A 16,599-nucleotide genomic window follows, 5' to 3' on the forward strand; every position below is an offset into this window, starting at 1 on the left:
ATAGATGCAAAAAATCAATAAAACTTAAAATCTATTGATGAATGAAAATCAGTAATTCCAACATAGGATATATCTTCAGCATGATGAAAAATATCTTCTAAAATCCTATAGCAAACATCATAATGGTGAAACCTTAAAATCATTTTCTTTAAGCTTATGTCTATTGCCAGTACTTTATTTGGTGGTGGTCAGTGCAACAAATGAATGCAGTGACGGATTTTATTTTCTTGTCCTCCAAAATCACTGTGGATGCTGACTGCAGCCATGAAATTAAAACATGCTTGCTCCTTGGAAGGAAAGCTATAACACACCTAAAAAAGCAGAGACACCACTCTGCCAACAAAGGTCCATATAGTCAAAGCTATGATTTTTCCACTAGTCATGTACAGATGTGAGAGTTGAACCATAAAGAAGGCTGAGGACAAAGAATTGATGCTTTCAAATTGTGGTCCTGGAAAAGACTTGAGAATCCTTTGGGCTGCAGGGAGATGAAACCACTCAGTCCTAAAGAAAGTCAACCTTGAATATTCATTGGACGGACTGATGCTGAAGCTCCAATACTTTGGCCACCTGATATGAAGAGCCAGCTCATTGGAAAAGCTTCAGATGCTGAGGAAGATTGAAGCCAAAAGGAGAAGGGGCAGCAGAGGGTGAGATGCATCACAGACTCAATGGATGTGATTTTGAGCAAACTCCGAGATAGTGAAGGACAGAGGAGCCTGGTGTGCTATAGGCCATGGGATCATGAAGAGTCGGACATGACTTAGCGACTGAACAACAATGTGACAAGAGAAAAAAAGTTCATCAATTATAAAAATAAATTGCTTTCCAAAAGTAATTTGAAAGTGAAACACAAAATCATACCAGGAAGTAATTTTTCAAATTATATTGAAATACAGAAAAGAAGACCTACAGAAATGGGGGAAATCAGAGAGACATACACCATTTTCATGTATGAGAAGATGGAAATGTTTATTCCCAAATTAATCAATTTAAAATTGCAAGCCAAATCCCCATAGGGCTTTCTGAGGGAACTTAGCAAGCTAATTCTGAAATTCACATAAAGAGGAAAGGGTCCAGAAGAACCATGACAATTTTGAATAAAAAGAAAGTGAGAGTACTTACCTTTGAGATGATACTGTGGTGGTTGGATGGAATGCATTTATCACTGGGGTATGCAAACTGATAAAACTGAATAAAGTATCAAAACATAGGACCTCGTATGTATGGAAGCTTAGTATATAATATTATAGCATGCTAGATCAAAAGGAAACACTTAATAATTGATGTTACAACAATTGACTATTGATGTGAGATAACCTGTTTTGCACTTGGCATAAATGTTAAAACTAAAACTTCTAGAAGAAAATACAGGAGTATAGTTATGTAACCTTTGGCTGGGAAACAGTTTATTAAAAACAGAAGACACAAAGTACAAACCATAAAGGTAAAATTTATCAATTTTATTCCCTTAAAATAAGTGACTTCTAGAATCAGCCAAGATATTATAATCCTACTGTAGCTTATGGCTCTTATTATAACTGAAAACTAGATAGAGTACAGAAAGCAATTGCATGAGGATTCTGAAAAGTAACCATTAGAAAGTGGGTTGGAAGGGAAGTATTCAAAACTTGAATACTAATACCCCCTTTTGGGGTTAGTATTCAACTAACCCAAACAACAAACTACTAGTTGTGGGTTTTTTCTTTCTCTTTGTAGAACAGACAGCAGGTATAGACACAGAAAGTTTGCTAGCCAGAACACTGAGAGAGGGGCCCCCACAAACTGGATGGGGCTTCCCTGGTTGATTTGTTTTTTTCCCCTTACTAACTCTGCCCAAAGTTAGCACCAGTCACAGCAGCTATAGTAACAACTAAAACCCCGAGAGAAACCCCATGTCCTAACTGGTGGACTTTAGGAGAACATAAGGTGATGTATGGAGGAAATTCCCATTGTTCTTGTTTTTTTTCCTCTTTGTGCTTAGTCACTCAGAACTCACAGCAAATCGGGAGACTAAAAACTGAGGAAAATTTATCTTTCTAGCCAGCAGAGGAACCAGGAAGAGGGAACCAGGTTATCCAGAGAATGAGAAGGAAGCCTTGGAGAGCAGGGAGCTAGAGAAAGGAAGGTACTAATTCTGGCTTAGCCCTGAGCTACATATGCACGCAGCAGGCCCGCAGAAACACGGCAAAGGTATTGAGGACCACAGTGCATTGTAAACACTGCCCAGGTGCCTGAGCAGGGTATGCCTCGGGCAAGTCTGCATGGCATAGCAAAGGCCTTGACAACTGAACCAGCACGTGGAACTCACACCCAGACAAAGAGGCAGTACATGCAGCCTGAACCGCACTGAGTAGGCGTCCTGAAAAGCAACAGAACTCAACATTTTCCACAGGTTTTTAAGGACCCAGAGTCTCAATATTATATTCAAAATGTCCAGGATATAATTTTTTAATTACAATATAAAGAACCAGGGAAATGTGATTATTTCTGAAAGGGGAATACAGGAGATCCCAACCCTAACAGTAGTCAGATGACAATTATCAAAAGATTTTAAATCAATAATGTAACCATGTTCCATGAGATGAAGGTAAACATTCCTGAAATGAGTGAAAAGATAGAACTTAGCAGAGAAGTAGAAGCTATAAAAAAGAACCAAGTGGAAATTTTAGAACTGAAGAAATACATCTTAAATTTTTGAAGAAATTATTCGGTGTGTGGGCCAATATAAGAATGAAGGAAAGGCAGTAAACTTCAAGAGGGTTCAGTAGAAACTACCTAATCTGAATTGAGAAAAAAAGATTGAAAATAAATTATGCAAAAGCTTTAGGGACCTGTGTGGACAATTTCAAAAGATGTAGAATTCATGTAACTTAAGTACCAGAAGAAGAGGAAAAGATGTTACAGAAAAAACATTTGAAGAAATAATTGCAAAAAATTTGGTGAAGGACATAAATTTACAGATTCGTGAAGCATAGCAAACACTAAACAGGATAAAAAACAAAATACAAAGCCTAGTCATATCAAATCAAATTTCTTGAAACCAAAGGTTGAAAGCTTTGAGATCTGACAGAAATTATGCATTATATAAGGGAACGACAATTTAAATATTCAGACTATGGATTTCTCTGCAGAAATTATCAAACCCAAAGACTGTGTATCAAAACCTTTAAATGCTGAAATAAAGAACTGTAAAATTCAGAATTTTATATCCAGCAGAAATATCTTTTCAGAAATGAGGGCAAACAAAGACAGAGCCCCAGCAAAGACAAAGAATTCATTGCCTGCTGTTGCTGTGAAGTCGCTTCAGTCGTGTCCGACTCTGTGCTACCCCATAGCAGACATGCTATAAAAGAAATGCTAAAGGAAGTTCTTTAGATAAAAGAGAAATGGCACTAGAATGAATCTTCAAATATCATGAATGAAAGTGGGGAATATGGTAAATAATTATGGTAAATGTAAAAATACGGTGTACAGAAATGGTAAATAATCTGATATAAACCATTTTACCAATATCAGGAACAAGAGAGGATATCATTATAGACCCTCCATTAAAACAGTGGACCTTTCTGTGCCCAAATTGAATGTCTCAAATGAAATGACAAATTCCTTAAAAGCCTCAAGCTGCCCAAACACATCTAAGAAGAAATATGTAATCTGTATGACTATGTATTTGTAATGAATTCACAGTTTAGAACCTTCTTACAACACAAATTACATCAAATATTTAAAGAAGAAATGATGCTGATTCTTCTTAGTCTCTTCCAGGAAGTAAAAGAAGAGGAACACTTCTAAATTCTTAAGACAAGCATCACACTGAAACCACCAAAGACATTATATGGAAACTACTGATCAGTATTCCCCCTATGATGTTTTGCTTGATAATAGGAAATACATATATTTGGTGTTCATCCCCATTTCTGGCACAGAGCTCACAAAACCCTTGAAATTTCCTGAATGGTAAGAGCAATGAGAGCATCTTATGTTAACAACATTTAGTCTCTTATTCTCAGTTTCTGAAAATGTTTCAGAGCCTTTATAAACCTGAAGTGGGTGTGTTGTTATTAATAACAAGCTCCTTTCAACCACAAGTGAGTTTATTTTAACGAGGTGACTTCTGGAAATCCATTGAATATGGAAGCTCATTACCAGGGTAGCCGGTAATCTTGTAAGTAAACTGATGTTCTGAGTCCTGTAAGCCACTTTATTAAATTAAATTAAACTTTTAAATTTAAACTATTAAACACTCTATTAAACTAAATTAAAGGAATCCAGAAATTAATGCTTTTGAGCTGTGGTGTTGGAGAAGACTCTTGAGAGTCCCTTGGACTGCAAGGCGATCAAACCAGTCAACCCTAGAGAAAATCAATCCTGAATATTTTTTTTAGAAAGGCTTATGCTGAAGCTGAAGCTCCAATACTCTGGCCACCTGATGCGAAGAGCCAATTCATTAGAAAAGACCCTGATGCTGGGAAAGATTAAAGGCAGGAAGAGAAGGGGACGACAGAGGACAAGATGGTTGAATGGCATGACTGACTCAATGGATGAGAGTTTGAGCAAGCTCCAGGAGATGGTGAAGGACAGGGAAGCCTGGTGTGCTGCAGTCTGTGGGGTCACAAAGAGTCAGACACAACTGAGCAACTGAACAACAAGAATGAGACCTTAGGAAACTCAGACTTGTAGTGAGTCAGTATCACGTGACAGCCTGACCTTGTGTTTGGCCTCTGAAGTGGAGGCCATTCCCCTGGGAGTAAGCCCTTAACCTTTGAAATCTGATGCTGTCTCTGGATAGCTGGAGTCATCACTGGATTGAATTGTAGGACACCTAACTGATATTTGAGGATTGCTGTTGTAGTGGGGGTATGCAGAGCAAAGACCCACATGTTGGAATTGGCATCATAATTGTTACTCCAGAAAATAGATACAAAAATCCCTAACAAAGTATTGACCAGTCTAAATCAACATATTAAAAAGTATAATACGTTGAAAAACTATAACCAAGTGTGGTTTATCCCAAGAATGCAAGGCTGATTCACATTTGAAAAATCAATATGATTCAATATGTTAAGAAAGAATGCTACATGATTATCTCAGTTTGTTAAAAGAATCAACACCCATTCATGATGAAAATATCAGAAAATTAAGAAGAGTGGAACTTCTATAACCTGATAAAGGATGTCTACCAAAATGTACAGCTGACACCATACTGAATGCTTTTTCCCCTCAAAATTAGCAACAAGATAACTGCCACTGAACACCATACTGGAAGTTGTAGACAGTGAAACGTGGCAAAAAAACTATTTTTCCAGATGACATAATTATCTATGTAAAAAATTAACATGAAATGTACCCTCAAAAAACTCCTGGAATAAAGAAGTCAGTGTAGCAAGGTTGGATAAAAGGCCGATAGATAAATGTCAGTTGTATTGTTTTATATGTAGTTGATACTTGAATAAGATGTGTTTGAACTGCACTGATCTATTTTCACAGAGATTTTTTTTTTTATGGATAAATACCTACTACTACACCATCAATGGTTAGTTGAATCCACAAATGTAGAACCAAGGATACTGTGGGATGACTGTGAAGTTATACATGGATTTTTGACTGCAAGGAGGGTCCACGCCTCTACGTCCCATGTTGATCAAGGGTCAGTTGTATTGTCTGATTGAATATTTGAAGAATGAGCAATTGAAGTTCAAAATTAAGAAAGCAGCAATACCATTTAAAGTAGCCCTTGCCTCCCCCCACCCAAAAAAAAAAAAAACACAGCCTGTATAAACTGCAGAACCCTGATAAAAAATTAAAAGACCTGAATAAATACGTGTTTTCATTCCAATCCCAAAGGCAATCCCAAAGAATGTTCAAACTACCATACAATTACACTCATTTCTCATGCTAGCAAGATGATGCTTAAAATCCTTCAAGCTAGGCTTCAGCAGTACATTAACTGGGAACTTCCATATGTGCAAGCTGGATTTAGAAAAGGCAGAGGAACCAGAGATCAAATTGCCAACATCCGTTGGATCATAGAAAAAGCAAGGGAATTCTAACAAAACATCTGCTTCATTGACTACACTAAAGACTTTGTGTAAATCACAACAAACTGGAAAATTCTTCAAGAGATGGGAATACCAGACCCCCTTACCTGACTCCTGAGAAACCTGATTGCAGGACAAGAAGCAGCACTTAGAACCAAATGTGGAACAACAGACGTTCCAAATTGGAAAAGGAGCACTTCAAGGCTGTATATTGTCACCCTGTCTGTTTAACTCCTATGGAGAGTACATCATGCAAAGTCCTGGACTGGATGAGTTATAAGCTGAAATTAAGATTGCTGGGAGAATTATCAACAACCTCAGATATGCAAATGAAACTACTGTAGTGGTCTAAAGTGAAGGGGAACTAAAGAGCCTCTTGATGAGGGTGAGAGAGGAGAGAAAAAGCTGGTTTAAAACTCAACATTCAAAAAACTAAGATCATGGCATCCGGTCCCATCACTTCATGGTAAATAGATGGGGAAGAAGTGGAAACACTGACATTTTATTTTCTTGGACTCCAGAATCACTGTGGATGGTGACTGAAGCCACGAAATTAAAAGACAACTTGCTCTTTGGAAGAAAAGTATGACAAACCTAAACAGCATATTAAAAAGCAGAGACGTCACTTTGCTGACACAGGTCTGCATAGTCAAAGCTATGGTTTTTCCAGTAGTCATGTACAGATGTGAGAGTTGAACCATAAAGAAAGCTGAATGCTGAAGAATTGATGGTTTTGAACTGTGGTGCTGGAGAACACTCTTGAAAGTCCCTTGAACAGCAAGGAGATCAAGTAAATCCTAAAGGAAATCATCCTTGAATATCTACTGGAAGGACTGATGCTGAAGCTTCAATACTTTGGCCACCTGATGTGAAGAGCTGACTCGTTGGAAAAGACTGATGCTGGGAACGATTGAGGGCAGGAGGAGAATGGGGAGACAGAGGATAAGATGGTTGGATGACATCACTGACTAAATGGACATGAGTTTAAGCAAACTCTGGGAGATAGGGAAGGACAGGGAAGTCTGGTCTGCTGCAGCTCATGGGGTTGCAGAGTTGAACACAACTTAGCAACCAAACAACAGCAATACTGTGTATACCTATTGAGGTGGACTCAGTGGTGTTAACAGAAGTTCTTCTGAAATAGATCTGTATAAACAAGCACAGTTCAAATTAAAACCTCTGCTATGTTTTTGTAAATGTAGACAAACTTTTTAGAGTATAATGAAAATGCGAGGAATTACAAAAGCCAAAACAGTGTTCAAAAAATACAGATACTCACTACCTGATTTCAGATCTTCAGTAACCAGAACAGTGTGGTACTGACAGATGACAGACACAGAGATCAGTGGAACAGAACAGAACTCAGAAAAGGATTCACACAAATATGATTTATTTTTTTTAGAAATACAATGTCAGTTCAGTGGATAGTCTTGTCTTCAACAAATGGTGCTAAGAACAACCAGATAACCATATTTAAAAAAAAAAAAAAGAATTTTAACCTATACCTGTATTTATACCTTATATTAAAAATTAACCTAAACTGGATTATAAACACAAGTAAATACTGTAAAACTTAGAAGAAAACATAGGTGAAAACTTTGGGTTAGGGAAAGAGTTCTTAGATAAGACATCAAAGAAGAATCTATTTTAAAAAAACTATAAATTGAACTTCATTAAAATTAAAGCTTTTCCTTTTCACTGTTGAATGAAAAGAAAAGCCACTAAGAGAAAATATTTGTAAATCACTTGTCAAAAGATTTCTTTAATCCAGAACTCAAAACTCAACTATAAGAAAAGTACCTAATTTTAAAATGAGTAGGAGATTTTGAACAGGCGCCAGAGAATATTTCAGCATTTGAAAACTGTAAATTAAAACCACAATGGAATAGCTCTCTACCTCTATTACAGCACTAATATTTTAAAACAGACAATACCAGGCTCTGGGAGCTATATAGAGCAATTGGGAATGTGGTAAGACTCCTGGTAGGAATACAGAATGATATAGCCATTTTGGAAAACAGCTTGGTGATTTCCTATAAAGTTACCATGTGAGTGAGCAGTCTCCTGGCAGGGTAGCCAGGAGAAAGGAAAACATGTTTACACATAAAAAAACTTGAATGTAAATGTTTACAGTAGCTTTATCCATAATAGACAAAAACTGGAAACAGTCCAAATACTCTTCCGTTGTTAATAAACTGTGGTACATCTGTGTAGTGAAATCTATTCAGGAGTAATGAGATACAGACTATTGGGGAGGCAGGTGCATAGGAGAATCTCACATGCATTGTGCTAACTGAAAGAATCCTGACTCAGAATATACTATGATTTTATTTATATGAAATTATAACATTTATGGGAAAGGTGGAAATACAGGACAGCAAGAGACTGGTTGCCAGGAATTAAAGTTGAAGATGGATTTGGACTGCTGAGGAGCTGGAAAGGATTTTCGCAGGCGGAGGGTGATGGAACTGTTCTTGATTATGGTGTCTGTCACTTGACCCTGTGCATTTGTCAGAGAATTTTATATTACTTGAGATGTGATTGAATGTCTTGATGTGACCAAGTATCAACAAGGATTGAAGAATGGAGATGCTCTCAACTTGCTTTGGGAGAATAAATTGCTGCAACCACTTTGGAAGGCCATTGGGCATGCCCTGGTGAAGATGAAGATGGTCACGTCCTATGACACAGCAGCCACGCTTCTAAGTGTACCCAGGTGCTCACTGTGTGAGAGCGCAGTCAGAACGCAAGCATGTTTACAGCAATATTTAATATTTTAAAAACTGCAAGCAAGCTAAATGTCCAAAAGGAAAATGGATAAGTAGTGACTTATTTCAACAATTGATACAAGATTTTAAAATACACAAATAAAAATATACAAAAATACTATATGTTTTTATAGATACATAAATTTAAACGGAGAAGGCAATGGCAACCCCACTCCAGTACTCTTGCCTGGAAAATCCCATGGACGGAGGAGCCTGGTAGGCTGTAGTCCATGGGGTGGCTAAGAGTCGGGCACGACTGAGCAACTTCACTTTCACTTTCCACTTTCATGCATTGGAGAAGGAAATGACAACCCACTCCAGTGTTCTTGCCTGGAGCATCCCAGGGACAGGGGAGCCTGGTGGGCTGCCGTCTATGGGGTCATACAGAGTCGGACACGACTGAAGCGACTTAGCAGTAACAGCAGCAAATTTAAAAGTCTAAAAATGTACATAGTAATTATAAAAATTATACTCAAAACAGGGAATGTAGGAAAGATAGTAGGAACATAGATGGCTTTAGTTGTACAATTGACCCTTGAACGACATAGAGGCTAGGGTCACTGACCACTCGCAATTGAAATTCTGAGTATAACTTTATAGTCAACCCTTGGTATCTGAGGTTCCACATCCTCAGATTCAACCAGCTACAGACTGTATAGTACTGTGAAAGAAAGTGAAAGTGTTAGTCACTCAGTCATGTTCATCTCTTTGCAACCCAATGGTCTGTAGCCCTCCAGTCTCCTCTGTCCATGGAATTCTCCAGACAAGAATACTAGAGTGGGTTGCCATTCCCTTCTCCAGGGAATCTTCCCAAACCAGGGATCGAACACAGGTCTCCCACATTTCATGCAGATTCTTTACCATCTGAGCCACCAGGGAAGCATAGTGTAATACTATAGTCTGTGATTACTGAATACCACTTAAATGGACCTGCATATATGAAACCCATGTTCAAGGCTCAGCTGTACACAGAACTGAACTGTACAAGTCCACATATATAGGTTTTATTTGGTAAATATTATAGTGCTATAGAATCTGCAGTTGGTTGTGTCTGTAGACACAGAACCACAAATACAAAGGTTGCACTGTAGGACTTGAGCACCTGCAGATTTTGGTATCCAGAGCAGGACCTTCCTAGAGCCAATTACCCATTGCTACTGAGGGATGACTGTGCAGAGGTGAGGTGGGTTTGTGGGTTTGGGGGGTTTTTTAATATGTAATAATTATTTAAATACTTAAGTGAAATTAATACTTTCAATGTGGCTCTTTTATAAAATAGCTCATGAAGAAATGATTTTATATGCATATGTTTTTTAGGAATGTAACCTAGAATGTTAAATATTGAAGAAGGTTACTTTTAATATATAAAAGTAAATTAATTTTTTAAAGTTAACATAAAAAACACTTGACATAGAAATTGGATCAAAATTTTTTAATTGGGTTCAACTAAAAGAGTAAACAGATGATTTCATTTTAAAAGAGAAAATGTTAAAAGACCACAATAACCCTTGAATACTCAAAATGGGGTAAACTAGTTTACAGGTGATATTCAAGAAAAATTCACTTACGTATAAAAATCGGTATTCGCATTTAAGTAGTGTTTTAGTTTTATCAGTGGCCTTTCCATAAAAATAACAGCTTTCTGAGGATCTCATTGCATTTCTTTTGCGGTCTTTGGGGCCTCTAATAAAAAGCGTCCTTTTCCCCATTGGAGTTATGAACCAGTTGAGACAGTGGAGCTTCAGAATAGCCCTTTTATTGTAATAAAGGCTAGGAAGCAGCTTATAGTGAGACCTGCTAATTCCCTACCCACCAGGTCCACCTCCTACCTAAGCCTAGGCTGGAACATCCCACCTGAGGAAAGTGCATCTACAGAAGAGACCCGCTTACCCAGGTCACTGTTATTCTCATTCATTGGTCCAGGGAAGGAGGAAAGGGAAAGTGACCAAATACCATCCCTGATCCAGGGGACTCTCTCCACTTCCCTGGGAGGGTGTAGGAGTAGGTAGGAGGCCAAGAGTGTTTATGTTTAATTAAAGATCTTCTGCAGTCTGGATGAGAGAAGAGTAATTTGTGCCCCGATCCACCCATTTCAATTTGTTAGCCTCATAATGTTAGAAATATTTTCTGAAGATTAGTTGAATTAAACTATTAATGTCAATATTTAACTGTATTCACAATAGGAAAGAATGTTATTTTTGTCATATGACTTACCTTAAAACTTTGATTTTTAAAAGTTACATATTTAAAGTGCATTTACTATGGCCTTACACAAGTATGGTGTTTCTTTGGATTTAAAAAAAAACAATAGAGAGTAAATACTTCAGACTTCTTGATGGTCTTCCTGATATTCAGCTCTATCAAAACTAGGTTTTACAAACCTGTTCACTTTTTCATTGATTGCTCTTCCTAAGCAAGAATTATACTGGATAGCACATTGACACTCTCATTGGAAGACCATACAGTCCAACGGAGAAGACAAACAATAACGAATATTAGTGATACTCACCACCAGACAACCATGAGCAGAATGTCCTGGTTATATAAATGATGGAGACAGGAATGAAAACAGATTGTATATTTTAAACAAACATATTACTTCTGTGTTAAAATACATTTATGAGGTTTTGTGAAGTTTTGAAATGGAAGTACATTACCAGTAATTTTGCTCATGAAAGTGGCAAATTGGTCATTTCAAATAAGCCAGAGTTACTGGTCAAAATTTAACTCAGATATATTTTTGAGTTTTTGTTCTTAGTTTTATGTCATCAAGGTATTTGTGGGGCAGGGGGGAATATGGTTTTGTTTTATGAAGCCCTTTAAATTACAGTGTAGGTGTGTCATCATACTGCTGCCTCAGAGATAGCAATCAGCAAGGTGACCTACTAGACATCTCCAGTGGCAACCAAAGAAATCTTTATTCTTCATTCATTAAAGTTTTACTTTAGTTGTAGAGTCACATATGAACAAGCTTTAGGTTCCTTATGAGCACTATATCCAGAAATGAACCATGTATGTGAAGAGTGTGTGGATGTGTCGTGCATGCATGCACACACATGAAAGGCATCCCAGGGAATGTGAAGACCACACATCTTAATAAGATTCAGACCAGCTTAGGTTCACATCCTCGCCCTAAGTAACCTTGGGCAAGTTCCTTAGTCCCCGTGAGCCTTAATTTCCTCCCAGCCCTTAAAGAACAGTACCTGTTTCACTCTGTTCTTTTGGAGATTTTGCTCAAGGTGTTTCTAAGCCTAAAGTCTAATGGAACTCTTCAAATAAGAATGCACATTTTAAGAAGACTTGAGTGCTGGGTAGCAGACTGCCTATGAAATTTGAGGAAAGGGGATACTAGGCAATAGAATGCTAGTGCTTATTTTGAAACTCCAGTTTAAGTCTTTGCGACTAAAAATTTAGAAATTGTTAATCTATGGAGTAAAATCATAAAACCACTTACATGTGCAACAGTAGGATAGTGGGTAAATAAATGACATCATAGGAATGATTACAATTATGAAGCGATAGGTAAGTTCTGATGTGTTACAGCAAAAGCAGAGTGTGTGTATCTTAAAATTAAGCTCAGATTTTAAAAATGTGAAAAACTGAAAAAAGTTAATCATAGTAATTGTCAGAGTGAAAGAATTATGAATGTTTCTTTTATTTTCCCAGTTTGTCAGTACCGTAAGATTGTTTTTATAATAAGGAAAATATGTACGATAGTCATGCCTCGTGAAGCAAAAAATTTCTCTTTATAGACAAAACGTTTGCAAGCTTTAGGTTCCATAACGCTTGGTTCCGTTGTTAAGACAACCAAAGAAACAGAACATTAGTCTTAGTTCTTTTTTACCTTCTTAGGCGTCAGCCTTTTATCTATTGTTTTTTCTGTCAGCTGTTACAATTCAGTTCAGTCCATGTTACATATTGATTGGATAATAGAACTAGAAAATTAAAATGAATGTCTTTTTAAAAGCACTGTTTTTCTTTGTTTTAATGTTACAGATTTATTTGAGGTTCCTAGATTATCAAATGGAGCACTCAAATGAATGCAAGAGAAACTTCGTTGCCGTCTACGATGGAAGCAGTTCTATTGAAAATCTGAAGGCCAAATTTTGCAGCACTGTGGCCAACGATGTAATGCTTAAGACGGGAGTTGGGGTGATACGCATGTGGGCAGATGAAGGTAGTCGGCTAAGCAGGTTCAGAATGCTCTTTACTTCCTTTGTGGAGCGTAAGTAAATACTTTCTATAGCAGTGAGATGTTTGTATATGCTCATTTACTCAAAATATAGTTATTGAGCATTTCCTTTTCACAAAGACTGCTAGTCACAGAATGTAGAAGTAAGTAGGTCTTAGTGTGTATTAAAGAATTGACTGTCATGGGTGAAAAAAAAGCATAGTAATGCATAAATTGCAACACTACCAGTTAGAAAGATATATAGTAGGGACTGCAAAAAGTGGAGACTTCTCTCAGGATTTTCAAAATTAAAAATAATTATCAGTAGTATGAATTCATCTTGGTAAATAATTGTGAATCCACCAAACCATGCTCCCCAAAGATTTAGATAGACTGTTTTCTTTTTTAAATTTTTTAAAGTAATTTTAAGCTTATAAAAAGTTGTAAAATAGTAGCGTTCTCCTGTGCCCTTCACTCAGATTCCCCTAATGTTAACGTCTTACAATACCATAGTAAAGCTGAATGTTAACACTGATGCAGTATTATTAACCAGTATATAGACCTTACTCAAAACCCACTAATTTTCTCATTAATGTCCTTTTCTGATCCAGAATCGCACATTGCTTTTGTCATGTCTCCTTTAGTTTGCTCTGTTTGTGGCACTTTCTCAGTGTCTAATGACCTGAATGCAGTTGAAGAGCACTGACTAGCTACTTAGTAGAATGTCCATCGGTTTAGGTTTCTCTGATGGTCTCTCTCTCGTGAACTGAGGTTATGCGTGTCTGTCAAGAATACAATAGAAATCACATTCCACCTTTCTCAGTACATAATGTGGGTTTGCCTCACACTAACTTGGATCATCTGCCACATTTGTACACTATAAACTTAACAGTTTTTCTTTTCAAATTAATAACTCTGAGAGTATGCAAATACCCTTTTGCTCACTAACATTAGCATCCATTAATGGTTTCTGCCTGTAATAACTACTACTATAGTATTTACTTCAAGGTGGTTTTCTGTTTGCATCATTCTTTCTACATTTGTTAATTACAATTTTGTGAGGAAGAGCTATTCTTTCCCCCACATTTATTTATTCTATTTGTGTCACTATGAGCTCATGGATATTTATTTTACTCTATTATATATATATATAAAATTCTACAATAGCATTTACTTTGGTGCTAAACATCCCAGCTTTGGCTATTGGGAGCTCCTTCAGTTTGCATCCTGTACTCTTTGGGTAAGCCTGTTATTTTTTAATCGCTTCCTTTTCTGATACAGAAGGTAAGAATGAACCAGGCTCAACGTTTGTTTTCTCTTTTGAGCCTTAGAATCAACCATGTTTCCAAAACACCCTTTCCTTCTCTTCCAGTGAGAAATCTGACTCTGATTATCTACGGTATATTTATTTGTTCAATTCTAGAATATACATTGGGCTTCCCTGGTGGCTCAGACAATAAAGAATTCGCCTGCAATACAGGAGATGCATCAATTCTTCAGTACTCAGCCTACTTTATGGTCCAGCTCTCACATCTATACATGACTACTGGAAGGACCGTGGCTTGTTGGCTTTGTCAGCAAAGTGGTGTCTTTGCTTTTTAATGCGCTATCTAGGTTTGTTATAGCCAAGAAGCAAGCGTCTTCTAATTTCATGACTGCAGTGACCATCTGCAGTGATTTTGGAGCCCAAGAACAGAAAATCTGTCACTGCTTCCACTTTTTCCCTTCTATTTGCCATGAAGTAATGGGACCGGATGCCATGATCTTAGTTTTTTAATGTTGAGTTTTCAGCCAGATTTTTCACTCTCCTCCTTCACCTTCATCAAGAGGCTCTTTAATTCCTCTTTGCTTTCTGCCATTTGAGTGGTGCTAATCTGAAGTTCTTGATATTTCTCCCAGTAATCTTGATTCTAGCTTGCTACTCATCCAGCCTGGCATTTTGCATGATGTACTTTGCATATAAGTTAAATAAGCAGGGTGACAATATACAGCCTCAGCGTACTCCTTTCCCAATTTGGAATCAGTCTGTTGTTCCATGTCCAGTTCTAACTGTTGCTTCCTGACCCTCATACAGGTTTCTCAGGAGACAGGATAGATGGTCTGGTATTCCTATCTCTTAAAGAATTTTCCACAGTTTGTGATCCACACTGGCAAAGGCTTTGGCATAGTCAATGAAATAGAAGTAGATGTTTTTCTAGAATTCCCTTGCTTTCTTTATGATGCAGTGGATGTTGACAATTTGGTCTCTGGTTCCTCTGCCTTTTCTAAATCCAGCTTGTACATCTGGAGGTTCTCAATTCAAGTACTAGTGAAGCCTAGCTTGAAGGATTTTGAGCATAACCTTACTAGCATGGGATGTGAGTACAATTGTCAGATAGTTTGAACATTCTTTAGCCCTGCCCTTCTTTGGAATTGGAATGAAAACTGACCTTTTCCAGTCCTGTGGCCACTGTTGGGTTTTGCCAAATACCCTTCTAGAATGGTTCTATACATTTTTAAATTATGGTAAAATATACCCTAAGCCGTTTTTAAGTGTACAGTTCAGTGGCGTTAAGCACATTCACAACATCATACAACCATCACCACTATCCACTTGCAGAACTTATGTAACATCCCAAATTAAAACTCTGTACCCATTAAATAATAACTTCATTCCCTATTCCCCCAACCCCAGGTAACCTCTATCTTACTTTCTGTTTCCATGAATTTCCCTATTCTAGATACCTCATATAAATGGAATATTTGTCCTTTTGTGTCTGATTTATTATACTTAGTATGTTTCTAAGAATTTCAGTCCTTTTTAAGGCTGAATAATTTTCCATCTTACATATACATTTTTGTTTATCATTTCATCTATTGATGAACACTTGAGTTGTTTCTGCTTTTGGCTGTTATGAATAAAGCCACTATGGATACTGGCATAGAGTTATCTCTTTGAATCTCTGATTTCAGTTTTTGCATATAGGTATTCAGTTTTTGCTTCTAGGTATATACTATACCTAGAAGTGGAATTGCTGGATCATATAAATAGTGTTTATTTTTAAGTTTTTTATTTTTCACTGGAGTATAACCAGTTAACAATGTTGTAATAGTTTCAGGTGGACAGCAGAAGAATTCAGCCATACATGTACATGTTTCCATTCTCCCCCAAACTTCCCTCCCATCTAGACTGCCACGTAACCTGGAGCAGAGTTCCTTGTGCTGGACAGTAGGTCCTTGTTGGTTACCCTCTAAATACAGCATTGTGTACATGTTGATTCCAAACTCCCTAACTAAATATGGATATTCTATATAGAATATTAAAATTTAACATCAGAATATTAATGGCACCCCACTCCAGTACTCTTGCCTGGAAAATCCCATGGATGGAGGAGCCTGGTAGACTGCAGTCCATGGGGTCGCAAAGAGTCAGACACGACTGAGCGACTTCACTTTCACCTTTCACTTTCATGCATTGGAGAAGGAAATGGCAACCCACTCCAGTGTTCTTGCCTGGAGAATCCCAGGGACGGCGGAGCCTGGTGGGCTGCTGTCTATGGGGTCGCACAGAGTCGGACATGACTGAAGTGATTTAGCAGCAGCAGCTGTTTTCACAGCAGCCGTTCCATTTTACATTCCC

General features: G+C 37.5%; 1 protein-coding gene across 3 annotated transcripts in view; it reads left to right on the forward strand.

Moving 5' to 3' along the window:
* The window catches only part of NETO2 (neuropilin and tolloid like 2), a 65,426-nt gene that overhangs the window by 27,160 nt on the left and 21,667 nt on the right, over nucleotides 1-16,599 (forward strand). For all 3 annotated transcript variants that reach the window (XM_070388475.1, XM_070388477.1, XM_070388476.1), the window contains exon 7: nucleotides 12,806-13,034. In XM_070388475.1, the coding sequence (XP_070244576.1) occupies nucleotides 12,806-13,034 (229 nt within the window). The remainder of the gene's footprint in view (nucleotides 1-12,805; nucleotides 13,035-16,599) is intronic.

Source organism: Bos mutus, chromosome 18 (assembly GCF_027580195.1).
Source record: "Bos mutus isolate GX-2022 chromosome 18, NWIPB_WYAK_1.1, whole genome shotgun sequence".
Lineage (NCBI taxonomy): Eukaryota > Metazoa > Chordata > Mammalia > Artiodactyla > Bovidae > Bos > Bos mutus.